The 13,679-nt window shown below is 38.1% G+C and overlaps 1 protein-coding gene across 1 annotated transcript in view; it reads right to left on the reverse strand.

Moving 5' to 3' along the window:
* The window catches only part of LOC308624258 (cytochrome P450 2C18-like), a gene marked incomplete at its 5' end in the record, with an annotated part of 44,932 nt that overhangs the window by 16,931 nt on the left and 14,322 nt on the right, over positions 1-13,679 (reverse strand). The window contains 2 exon segments of the mRNA XM_081247351.1: positions 4,728-4,869; positions 11,678-11,854. Coding sequence (XP_081103477.1) covers positions 4,728-4,869; positions 11,678-11,854 — 319 coding nt within the window.

Below are 13,679 nucleotides of genomic sequence, written 5' to 3' on the forward strand. Positions count from 1 at the left end.
GGAAAAGAGTATGGGGATTTCTAATGTTTCCAAGATATGGAAACAACCTATGTGGCCATAAACAGATGAATGGATAAAGATGATGTGGTATATATACAGTGCAATACTACTCAGTGAAAGAAAGAGAGAAAGAAAGAAAGAAAGAAAGAAAGGAAGGAAGGGAGGAAGGAAGGAAGGAAGGAAGGAAGGAAGGAAGGAAGGAAGGAAAGGGAGGGAGGGAGGGAGGAAGGGAGGGGGGAAGGAAGGGAGGGAGGGAGAAAGGAAGGAAAGAAAGAAAGAAACCTTGCCATTTGCAACATGGGTAGACCTTGAGGGTATTATGCTAAGTGAAATGAGCCAGTCAGAGAAAGACAAATACTGTATGGTTCCATTCACATGTGGAATATACAAACAAACAAACAAAACAAAAACAAAAACATAGATACACAGAACAGAGTAGTGGTTACCAGAAGGGAAGCAGAGTGGAGGGAGGGCAAGATGGGTAAAGGAGGTCAACTGTATGGTGAACGGATGGAAACTACACTTTTGGTGGTGAGCACACTGCAGTGTATACAAAATGTGATGTTGTACACATGGAACATATATAATGTTATAAACCAATGTTACCTCAATAAAGCACTTAATTTTAAAATAAATAAATAAGTAAAGGGAAGAGTGGATGGTTAACCAAAAAAAAGGTAAAATGCTATAAGCTATGCTTTTTTTTAAGAGGTAAAATATATTAGCTGTATAATTGTATTTATTTTAAACCATTTATAATTTTTAATGAATATTGGAGACCAAATGAAATGTATAGCATGATGTTTTTAATCCAGTGTAAGTGGGAAACAAATAGTACATGAAATTATGACCCCACCATTTTGTTCCTGCTCTTCTGAGCCAGAACCTTTTAACACTCAGTTTATTAAGGAATATTTTAACCTAATTATACCAACATTGATGGATTTTTATCAAAAGGTATTTTCTGATATTATTCCAATTAAGCAAATATAATTCTTTGATTAATATTACTATAAGCTATTCTTCTAAGATCAGGAACCAGACAAGGATGCTTACTCTCCCCACTTTTATTTAACATAGTACTAGAAGTCCTAGCCAAAGCAATTAGACAAGAAAAATAAAGGCATCCATTTTGTAAAGGAAGAAGTTAAATTTTCTCTATTTACAATGATAGGATCTTATATATAGAAAATCCTAAAGACTACACCAAAAACTGTTAGAGCTAATAAACAAATTCAGTAAAATAGCAAGATACAACTCAGTGTATAGAAATCAGTTATGTTTCTATATACTAACAATGAACTAACTGAGAGAGAAATGATAAAAAGAATCCACTTATAGGGCTTCCCTGGTGGCGCAGTGGTTGAGAGTCTGCCTGCTGATGCAGGGGACATGGGTTCGTGCCCCGGTCCAGGAGGATCCGACATGCCGCAGAGTGGCTGGGCCCGTGAGCCATGGCCACTGAGCCTGCGCGTCCGGAGCCTGTGCTCCGCAACGGGAGAGCCCACAACAGTGAGAGGCCCGTGTACCGCAAAAAAAAAAAAAAAAAAAAAAAAATCCATTTATAAAACCATCAAAAAGAATAGAACACTTAGTAATAAATTTAACCAAAGAGGTGAAAGATCTGTACATCAGAAACTATAAAACACCAAAATTAAAAAGAATCGAAGAGAACACAAATAAAAAGATATCCTGCAGTCATGGATTAGAAGAATGAATATTCTCTAAATGTCCACATTACCTAAAGCAATCTACTGATTCAATGTAATCCTTATCAAAATTCTAATGACATTTTCACAGAAATAGAAAAAGAAATCTTAAAATTCATATGGAACCACAAAAAAACCTTGAACAAACCAAATAATCTTGAGAAAGTAAAACAAAGCTGGAGGCACCACATTTTCTGATTTTAAACTATATTACAAAGATACAGTAATAAAAACAGTAGAGGGCTTCCCTGGTGGTGCAGTGGTTGAGTGTCCGCCTGCCGATGCAGGGGACACGGGTTCGTGCCCCGGTCCGGGAAGATCCCACATGCCGCAGAGCAGCTAGGGCTGTGAGCCATGGCCACTGAGCCTGCATGTCCGGAGCCTGTGCTCCTCAACGGGAGAGGCCACAACAGTGAGAGGCCCCCGTAACACAAAAAAAAACAAAAAACAAAACAAAAAAAACCAGTAGAATGGCATAAAAACAGACACATAGATCAATGGAACATAATGAATACAGCAGAAATACAGATGGTCCCCAACTTATGCAGTACCATTTACAGTTTTTTCCACTTTACAATGGTAGAAAAGCCATATGCATTGAGTAGAAACTGTACTTGGAATTTTGAATTTTGGTCCTTTCTTAGACGAGCAATATGCAGTATGATACCCTCTCATAATGCTGGGTGGAAGCAGCAAGCCACAACTCCCAATCAGCCATGCAATCATGAGGATAAACAACCAATACAAGTACAACCACATTCTGCACCCATACAACTATTCTGTTTCTCACTTTCAGTACAGTATTCAATAAATTACATGAGATATTCAATGTTTATAATAAAATAATCTTTGTGGCAGGTGATTTTGCCCAACTATAGACTAATGTATGTGTTCTGAGCATGTTTAAAGTAGGCTAAACTAAACTATGCTATTTAGTAAGTTAGATGTATTAAGCACATTTTTGACATATGACATTTTTAACTTAAAACGGGTTCACTGGGATGTAACCCCAGGGTAAGTTGAGAAAGATCTGTAAATCCATGTATCTACAGTCAACTCTCTTTGACAAGGGTGCCAAGAATACACAGTGGGAAAATTATAGTCTCTTCAATAAATGGTGCTGGGAAAACTGTATATTCACATACAAAAGAATATAATTTGATCCTTATCTTATACCATTCATAAAAATTAATTCAAAATGGATTAAAGACTTAAATGTAAGACCTCAAATCATAAAGCTCCTAGTAAAAAACATAGGGGAAAAGTTCCCTGACATGGTCTTGGCAATAATTTTTGATATGACACCAAACACACAGGCAATAAAGTCAAAAATAAACAAGTAAGACTACATCAGTATAAAAAAGCTTCTACACAGGAAAAGGAACAATCAACAAAATGAAAAGGCAACCTACAGAATGGGAGAAAATATTTGTGAAATATATTTGACAAGGTGTTAATATCTAAATTATATAAGGAACTCAACTCAATAGCTAATAATAATAACAGTAATAATAACCCAATTAAAATGGGTAAAAGACCTGAATAAACATTTTTCCAAAGAAGATGTACAAATGGCCAACAGGTATATGAAAAGGTACTCAACATCAGGGGAATAAGATATCACCATACACCTGTTAGTGTGGCTATTATCAAAAAGACAAGAGATAACAAGTATTAGTGAGGATGTGGAAAAAAGGAAACCCTTATACACTGTTGATGGAAATGTAAACTGGTACAGCCATCATGGAAAACAGCATAAAAGTTCCTCAAAAAATCAAAAACAGAACTACCATATGATCCAACAATTTCACTTCTGGGTATATATCCAAAGGAAATGAAATCAGTATCTCAAAGAGATATCTGCATTCCCATGTTCATTGCAACATTATTCACAATAGCCAAGATATGGAAACAACCTAAGTGTCTATCAATGGATAAATAGATAAAGAAAAGATGATGTATACAACAGAATATTATTCAGCCAATAAAGGTGAAAATCCTGCCATTTGCAACAACGTGAATGAACCTAGAGGATATTATGCTAAGAAAAAGTAAACTAGACACAAAAAGACAAATACTGCATGACCTAACTTACATGTGAAATATAAAAAAGTCATACTCATAGAAACAAAGAGTGGAGGGATGGTTGTCAGAGGCTGTGGTGGGGGAAATGGGGAGATGCTGGTCAAAGGGTACAAACTTTCAGTTATAATATGGACAAGTTCTGGGGATCTAAAGTATCAATACAACATGGTGACCATAGTTAACAATGCTGTATTGTATACTTGAACTTTGCTAAGAGTAGTTAATTAGCTTGATTGTGGAAATCATTTCGCAATTTGATTTCACAATATGAAATCATGTTGTACACCTTAAATATATAAATTTATATTTGTTAATTATATCTTAATAAAATGGGAAAAACTAAAGTTGTTCAAAAAGGGAAAAAATTCTCTTAGGCACATCTTTTGTCTAAACAGCATATATCTTTTTCTAAATCTAACCTTGTAAAGAACTTCCCAGACTGTGGAAATTTTCTCAGCCTTTCTTACCAGATTTCTAGAAGTTATGGTATACTTCAACAAATATAGTTCCCATCTTCCCTACCCTAGCATTAGAATGCTGCATATTCAGAATAAGGAAAGATTTCTGCAAAAACATACCTACCATTCAAAGTGGACTGTTCTTAAGAAAACTAATATTCAACCCTAGGCCAATTTATGCTGGCTGTGCCTGCTGCAAATCCCTTCCCATGAAGTCCAGACACTTATCCAGAATTTTTTATTGATGAAATCCATAGGTTTACTGCCTTTGCTACTGCTCACACTGTCTTCACTTTTCTCAGTCCTTCTCCCCTATTGTACAAATTTGTCTCACTTTTAACCTTTTTTAAATATTTTAATTTTAAACTTATAGCTGGTGGCACAGAAATTTCAAAAATAAAGCCTCTCTAAGAGAAATAAATGGAGGACCCAATATCTTCTCTGAAATTCACTCTGCCCACCATCTTGCTCATACCTGTGACCTCTCGGCACTTTAGCAGGAGGAGGAGCCCATATCTCAGTGTAGTGTTCGTTTTCTCTGTCCCAGCTCCAAACAAATCAGTTACAGTGGCTATCAAGTTTTCAAAAGTAAACTCCATCTGTTGACTGTGCTTTTCCTAGGAATTATTTGATGTAATTATCTGATAGTTTGCCAGCATATATAATTACAGTCAATCCAAAATAACACACATTGTTATAAAGCTAAGCAAACTTAGACACTGGAGTCCAGTATTAAAACAACAACTGTATGGTATGGCAAAGTCTGTGGATTGGGCTAACACAATCTTCATTACCTACTCCTTTTCCCTTGCTTGTCTAAAAATTTCATTCCAAGCCTCTTTTGCGCTACATTGGCCAAGCAACACACTCCTTACCAATGGCCTACTGATGCCAGTTTCTCCCTTTCTTTCTTCATACTCAAAACACAGATATGAAGGTGAAGGTGGTGTAGACGTCATCTTGGAAGATGAGTATCTGAGCATGAAGATGAAGCCTATATACTTAAGAATGCTGAAGAAAAATGGAAGGCACTTGAGTCCATGATACTTCAGGGCTAGCTCTGGACTGCCCAACATGAGACTCTCTCTATGTGAGATAAATAAACCCACTGTTTCTTTAAGCCTTTGTTAATTTTTTTTCTTATTGGTAGGCAAACACAATCTTAATTGATAGAAATGAGCAAATTAGAGATATATTTTGAAAACCATTATAAGCCAGAATCAAGAGTTTGTAATTCTCTTCTCCCACTGAAGAATTTATGTGGATTCTGTGTTGCCTAAAGACCCATTATGAAGTTGAAAATGTGCAAAAACTAACATGGCAGCACATCTTAGAATAGATTATAGAGAAAGAGAATGGATTCACAAAGACAAAATGGGGCTGGCCACTACTGTATTCCAAGATATGAGGCAATAGGCAACTTGGTCTAGGAAACAAGTGCAGATGCTAAGGGTAAGGAAGTGACTGAATAAAGCTCTCACAAGTCAGAAGTTGGGAGAGTAAAAGCCCTTCACAAGGCCAACTAAGGTTGGTTTAGATGAGGGATATATGTGATTCAAAATTGAAAATAACAATGGGACAATCTGAAATAATGACTACAGAAGTCATTAACAAACCAAAAAATAATTTCTTCCTATCCAGTCCTCTAGACCAGCACTAATTTAATAAGGCTCTTATAATCCCCAAATGACCTGTGGCATGCCCAATATTATGTAATCCAACACCATTAAGATAGACTTAACCCTATCGACAGTTGTACTTGGTAGATAAAAGTAGTCATCCTCATTGGTAACATCAACTTCACACAGTTTTCTAACCTTGTCAACTCAAAATTACTCTGAGACCAAGAAGGAGAGCAGAGTTCTTATAAACCATTACTATTTCCATCTGTGCAAGTGAATTTGAAGCATCAGTGGTTATGTACACATAGCCTATCAAAAGTAAGTTAGCCTGTACAAAACCTTGCTGAAAGAAATTAAAGAAGAACTAAATACGTGGAAATACATCCCATGTTCATCTACTGAAAGACTTAGTATTCTTAAGATGGCATTACTCCCGAACTGACCTACAGATTCATCATGATCCATATCAAAATCACTGTTAGCTTTTTTGCAGAAATTGATGAGATTGTTCTAAAATTCATGTGGAAATTTAAGTGACCAAGAATAGATAGAACAATCTTGGAAAGAAGAACAAAATTGGAAGACTCACACTTCCCATATTAAAATTACAATAAAGCTATGGTAATCAAGATTGTGTGGTACTGGCAAAGAGCAAGATATATAGACAAGTGGAATAGAATTGAGAGTCCAAAAGTAAACCCTTCACATTTACAACTAATTTTCAACAAAGTTGCCGAGATCATTCTATGTGAAGAGAATAGTCTTTTCAACAAATGGTGCTGGGACAACTGGACACCCACATGCAAAAAAAATGAAGTTGGACCCATACCTCACACTATTATCAAAAATTGATTTAAAAGGGATCATAGACCTAAATATAAGAGCTAAAACTAAAAAATTTTAGAAGAAAACTTGGAGGGAATCATCGTGACCTTGGATTAGATAATAGTTTCTTATATACGACACCGAAAGCACAGGCAACCAAAGAAAAAGATTAATAAATTGGATTTCATGAAATCGAAAACGTTTGAATTTCAAAACACACTATCAAGAAAGTAAAAGGACAGGGACTCCCTGGTGGTCCAGTGGTTAAGACTCCACACTTCCTATGCAGGGAGCGTGAGTTCAATCCCTGGTCAAGGCACTAAGATCCTACATACCTGCATGGCATGGCCAAAAAATATATAAAATAAAATAAAATAAAATAAAATAATTTTAAAAATAAAGTAAAAAGACAACCCATAAAATGGGACAAAATGTCTGCAAATCATATATCTGATAAGGCACTTGTATCTATAACACTGAAGAACTCTTACATTTCAACAATTTAAAAATAAAAACAAAAATAAACAAATAGGACCTAATTAAACTTAAAAGCTTTTGCAGAGCAAAGGAAATCATAAACAAGACGAAAGAAAACCCTTAGAATGGGAGAAAATATCTGCAAATGAAGCAACTGACAAAGGATTAATCTCCAAAACATACAAACAGCTCATGCAGATCAATAACAAAAAAACAAACAACCCAATCCAAAAATGGGCAGAAGACCTAAATAGACATCTCTCCAAAGAAGATATACAGATTGCCAACAAACACATGAAAGAATGCTCAACATCATTAATCATTAGAGAAATGCAAATCAAAACTACAATGAGATATCATCTCACACCGGTCAGAATGGCCATCATCAAAAAATCTACAAACAATAAATGCTGGAGAGGGTGTGGAGAAAAGGGAACCCTCCTGCACTGTTAGTGGGAATGTAAATGGATACAGCCACTATAGAGAACAGTATGGAGGTTCCTTAAAAAACTAAAAATAGAACTACCATATGACCCAGCAATCCCAGTCCTGGACATATACCAGGAGAAAACCATAATTCAAAAAGACACATGCAACCAATGTTCATTGCAGCACTATTTCCAAAAGCCAGGACATGGAAGCAACCTAAATGTCCATCAGCAGAGGAATGGATAAAGTAGATGTGGTACATATATACAATGGAATATTACTCATCCATAAAATGGAACGAAATTGGGTCATTTGTAGACATGTGGATGGACCTAGAAACTGTCATATATAGGGAAGTAAGTCAGAAAGAGAAAAACCAATATCGTATATTAATGCATATATGTGGAATCTAGAACATGGTATAGATGATCTTATTTGCAAGGCAGAAATAGAGACACAGGTGTAGAGAACAAATGTATGGACACCAAGGGGGGAAAGGGGGGGTGGGATGAATGGGGAGATTGGGATTGACATATACACACTATTGATACTCTGTATAAAATAGATAACTAATGAGACCCTACTGTATAGCTCAGGGAACTCTACTCGATACTCCAATAAAAATTAATTTTTAAAAAAGTAATAACCAAATTCAAAAATGGGCAAAGCACTGAAATAGACATTTTTCCAAAGAGATACATAAATGGCCAACAAGCACATGAAAGATGCTCAACACCATTAGCCATCAGGGAAATGCAAATCAAAACCACAAGGAGGGGCTTCCCTGGTGGTGCAGTGGCTGGGAGTCCGCCTACCGATGCAGGGGACACGGGTTCGTGCCCCGGTCCGGGAGGATCCCACATGCCGCGGAGCGTCTGGGCCTGCGCGTCCGGAGCCTGTGCTGCGCAATGGGAGAGGCCGCAACAGTGACGGGGCCGCGTAGTGCAAAAACCAAACAAACAAACAAAACAACAACAACAACAACAAAAAAAAAACCACAAGGAAAGACCACTTCACACTTTCTAGGATGGCTAGAATCAAAAGGACAGATAATTAGAAGTACTGTCAAGGATGTGAATAAATTGTACCCTTCATACAATGCTGATGAGAATATAAAATGGTGGAATTTTATGCGTAAGTTTTCTTCTAAGAGTTTTATAGTTTCAGCCTTACATTAAGTCTTTGATCTGCCACACTTCCTCCAAAGGTTAAATATAAAGTTATCATAGACCCAACAATTCTACCACTAGGTATATACCCAAGAGAAATTAAAACATATGTATACACAAAAACCTGTACACAAATGTCCACAGAAACATTATTCATAATGACCAAAAAACAGATGCAACCAAAATGTCCATCAACCAACAAACAGATATATAAAATGTGGTATATCCACACTGAAATATCATTCAACCATTTATAGGAGTGAAGTACTGATATATGATACATAATCAATGAACCTTAAAAACATTGTTAAGTGAAAGAAGCTAGACACAAAAGATGTTATCATACATATTGTATGAATTATACATATTGTATAATTCCATTAATATGAAATGTCCAGAATAGCAAATCTATAGAGATGGAAAGTAGATTAGTGTTTAGAGCTGGGGAGGTTGGGGAGGAAAGGGGGTGACTCCTAAAGCATACAGGATTTCTTTTCAAGGTGATAAAAGTGTTCAGATATTGATTGTGCTGGCAGCTGCACAACTCTGTGAAAATGTTGAATTGTACTTAAAATGTGTAAAGGGTATGGTATGTAAATTATATTCAATAAAGATGCTATCAAAAAACGTCAGACTCTAAATACTATGGTGAAGTCCAGAGAAACAATGTGGGTTTTAAATATAGCATTGAGGAAGCAGCCACTGTTAAATGAAATACCAGACATCTTAGAGCCTCCTTAGCCCAGGATTAGTGGAGTGGCTTCATAGCATTATGGGAATCCCTCAAATTATGTGCAAAATACCAAGAACTCATATAGGTGCATCTTTCTGGGATGGCGTCCATATTTTTAATCAGATTCTCAAATCAACCGGACCCCAGAAAGATAAAAATCATTGCCCTAGCAGCAGACAAAGCAGAGAAGAGAAGTAATTCGCTTCTTCCTTCCTCCATTTCTTCAAACCACACCATCTGCTTAATTTCACTCTGTTTGGAACACATGATTTGAGCGGTCCAATTCAAATCCAGGGACAATTCTTTGAAAGTCATCTTCATCAGCATCTTTGGCGCCTTGCCATTTTAGCCTACTAACTGATTTCTCATTTCTGCCCAGTGCTACAAAGTGGTTGAATAAAATAATAGTGCCCTCAGGGACTTCCCTGGTGGCCCAGTGGTTAAGAATCCGCCTGGAGGGGGCTTCCCTGGTGGCACAGTGGTTGAGAGTCCGCCTGCCAATGCAGGGGACACAGGTTCGTGCCCCGGTCCGGGAGGATCCCACGTGCCGCGGAGCGGCTGGGCCCGTGAGCCATGGCCGCTGAGCCTGCGCGTCCAGAGCCTGTGCTCCGCGACAGGAGAGGCCACAACAGTGAGAGGCCCGCATATCGCAAAAAAAAAAAAAAAGAATCTGCCTGCCAAGGCAAGGGGCACGGTTTCGAGCCCTGGTCCGGAAAGATCCCACATGCCACAGAGCAACTAAGCCCGTGCGCCAAACTACTGAGCCTGTGCTCTAGAGCCCACGAGCCACAACTACTGAGCCCACATGCCACAACTACTGAAGCCCGCACGCCTAGAGCCTGTGCTCCGCAACAAGAGAAGCTGCCGCAATGAGAAGCCTGCACACCGCAACGAAGAGTAGCCCCTGCTCGCCTCAACTAGAGAAAGCCTGCACGCAGCAACGAAGACCCATTGCAGCCAAAACTAAATAAATAAAATAAAATAAATAAATTTATTTAAAAAAAATAATGGTGGCCTCAAATGAAGAAATTTCCTTCTCTAGATTTAGCTTTTTACAGTGTGTTCTAGATTCTGCCTTTCCCCAGTTCAAGAACAACTCTGCCCCTACATAAATGTTTTTTTATGGCATCTATATTACTTTTGTCACAGTTTCCAACTTGACCCTACCACTATTCAAATTCACTATTCAGATTTACTATCTGAATTTTTCCCTCCTGGGTTGAACTTCTCAAATAGGGAATTTGGTCTTATTACTGAAATTTCCCATACAGTCCCTACAATTCGACTCATCCTCCCCTCTAACTAAAACAAATCCTTATAGATCTCTGATACTATGACAAGATGGACAGATTGATTTTATTTCAGAATCTTCTGCATTTCCATGGTCCAGGCTTTCATCAAGCCAAAGTCCAAAGAAATTAAAAATCTCACAGCTGGTCCCTGAACTCCATTCTCATCATACAGATCATTCTACAGAACTCCCAGGATAATCTTCCCCAGTAATTATTTGCATTCTACTCTTGTTCTGGCTCATACATCTACCTGATCAAATCACAACTTCTCCTGCCAACATTCACGTTTACAGTTACTTGACAGACACCAACCTCCCACTCCACATCTGTCCAAATTTATTTTTGGTTACACTCATTTAAGGCTTCTCTCTTCCATCCATCTAGTCTCTTTACCACAACACACCTCTGAACCTCTCATGACACCATTCTACCAATCTGAAATTCCCTCCCCTATGACTTATTGCAAATATTTGAAGATCTACATCAAACCTCAGGACATTCAGGAAGCCCACCCAGGCTAAGCCCTTCCTTCTCACTCTCCCACATGCTGTGTGAAATGATCACATCCACCTTCCTTTTATGGCTCAGTATTTTGTATTTCTCATTTGTTTGTATTTCCATTTCACCCGAGATGTATGTTCTCCTTCTCCTCAGGTAGCTTATTAGTACCTAACGAACAGGGTCCATGTATTGTTATTTAACAATTCAATTTTAAATCTCCTTTGATGTTCAATCCAGATCCATCCACACATAAGTACCCAAAGTGCTGGCCAAGCATTTTGTCCGTAACCATTTAAATATCCCTAATAAGTACAGAACTAGTCAATGAACAAAAAAATTCAGGCAAACAGATAACCAATCTGTCATTAATATTTTACCTGTTCCATTTTGATTGGGAAACAATCAATGAAGTCCCGAGGATTGTTAATGTCCAGAGATGCTTGGTGTTCTTTTATTTTCTCCAAAACACAGCTTTTTACATAAGCAAAAATTTTAAGTACTTTGTTATGACTCCCTGGGAGATACTCCATGAGAGCAGGGAAATTACTGCAGACCTTAAAGATTTTAAATATATACTTATTAAACTAAAAATACATATTGAAGACATAGCTACCATACGTCAAGCCCTGGTTAAAAACTGAAGTGAATAAAAAATGGTCCCTTTCTTCAGGAGGAGCATTTTATAGTGTACGTGTAAAATAATTCTTCATGCTGCTAGAGATATTTAAGGGAGAAAACTCTGACCAGATGATGAAAGTTGATAGCAATTTCCTATACTCATACATCAACCTTATGTTATTAAAGCATATTTATGTCAATTCTCTCATTTTTTAAATTAATTCTTCCTTACAACCTTGAAACAGAATAAGATGAATTACTATGATTCACATTTTGTAGATGAGGGCAGAGGTTAAGGAATTTTGAGTAACCTGATATTGAGCACAAACCCACTCCCTGCTATTTCTACTACTATCAAGCAGCCTCAGAAATAGAATCACTATATTATAACTCAGAGGGGTGCAAAAACAGCATGAAACCCACCTCAGCATTTTAGGGATAAAGCAGCTGTGCACCAGAGCAGGTAAGTGACTTTTCTAAGATCATGTGATTTTATTTAGGCAGAGTACAGGACATATCAGCTCAGCACAGGCAAAACCATGGTGTCTGTTTATGATTCATACGCCATAGAACCAATCATTTTGTCATCCCAAGCCCAATTACGCTGTCCGCTAGGATCCCAACTGAAGCATCAAACACCCCTGCCCTAGTCAGTGTTCCCTGGCAGCACCTCTGTTCATAAACATTGTCCCTCCTTGAAAGAGATATTCTCTTCCTTCCTAAATTAGGATATTTCTGCTAAGTGACGTGATGAAGAAATCACTACCTATTTGAGGATAAGCCTTGTGGGTAATGGAAACCTTTCAGCAAGGACCTGGATGTCCATTGAGTGCTATGGCCATCCTTTTGGGCAGTCACCAAAGTAGTTTACGGAAACTGGGCTTTGGGGGGTAGTGGAAAAACCACTGGCCAGAAAGCCAACAAGGCTTGAATTCCAGCTTCATACTCAGGCATTTCTTTTCTTCGTAAAATAAAGGCTCAGCCACCTTTCCCAGATGTTCACTCTATGACAATAAGGCAGGATTGCTGTGTTCAAACATTCACTTGCAGAATAACATCAGCAAAAATGATGCAGTAGACAGTTCTAAAGGCCTATCCCTCTACAAAAATGTCAGAAAATCAAGCAGAAACTGTCAGAATCAACTTAAAAAACGGCAGCAAAGATCTGTGGCTTGTTTTTTCTTTTTCCTTTTTTTTTTTTGCCCTTGTCCCACTTCCATCCTTGGCTTGGCAGTGGTCTTAACAAGGGCAGCTTGTGGTGTCGGAGACTGGTTCCTGGTTCCAGAGGGACCAGAGCAGACCTCACTCACGAAGACTGTGTTTCTGTGTTCTAATCTGTCTGGGGCCACCTGACAGACTGACACAGGCACTTGTTTTTGTTTCATCTAACCTAGAGTGGAAACGCAGCAGGGATGTCTCAAAAACCTTGCAAGATTAATGAACAGCCCACAGCCACCTGGGGCAAAAGATTACAGTTAAGGCATTACAACAGAGCACCAAACTCCAGGAAGAAAAGCTGGGGAGGGAGTGCCTTTGGGAAATTAGGACATTCAAAAGCACCCCTGTATACTGAGAAATTCGGAAAGCTACACACATGCACAGAGCCAATCTGGAAGAGTTATTTCCTCCCTCCCTCCCTCCCACCTTCCTCTCTTCCTTTCTCTCTCTCTCTCCACCTCTTTATCTTTTTTTTCTTTTTGCCTCCTCACATTCAAAGATATCAATATCCGTAGACTCCAGATAGAGAACAAAATAGTGGTT

Source organism: Mesoplodon bidens (genome assembly GCF_964165515.1).
Source record: "Mesoplodon bidens genome assembly, chromosome: 1".
Taxonomy (NCBI): Eukaryota; Metazoa; Chordata; class Mammalia; order Artiodactyla; family Ziphiidae; genus Mesoplodon; species Mesoplodon bidens.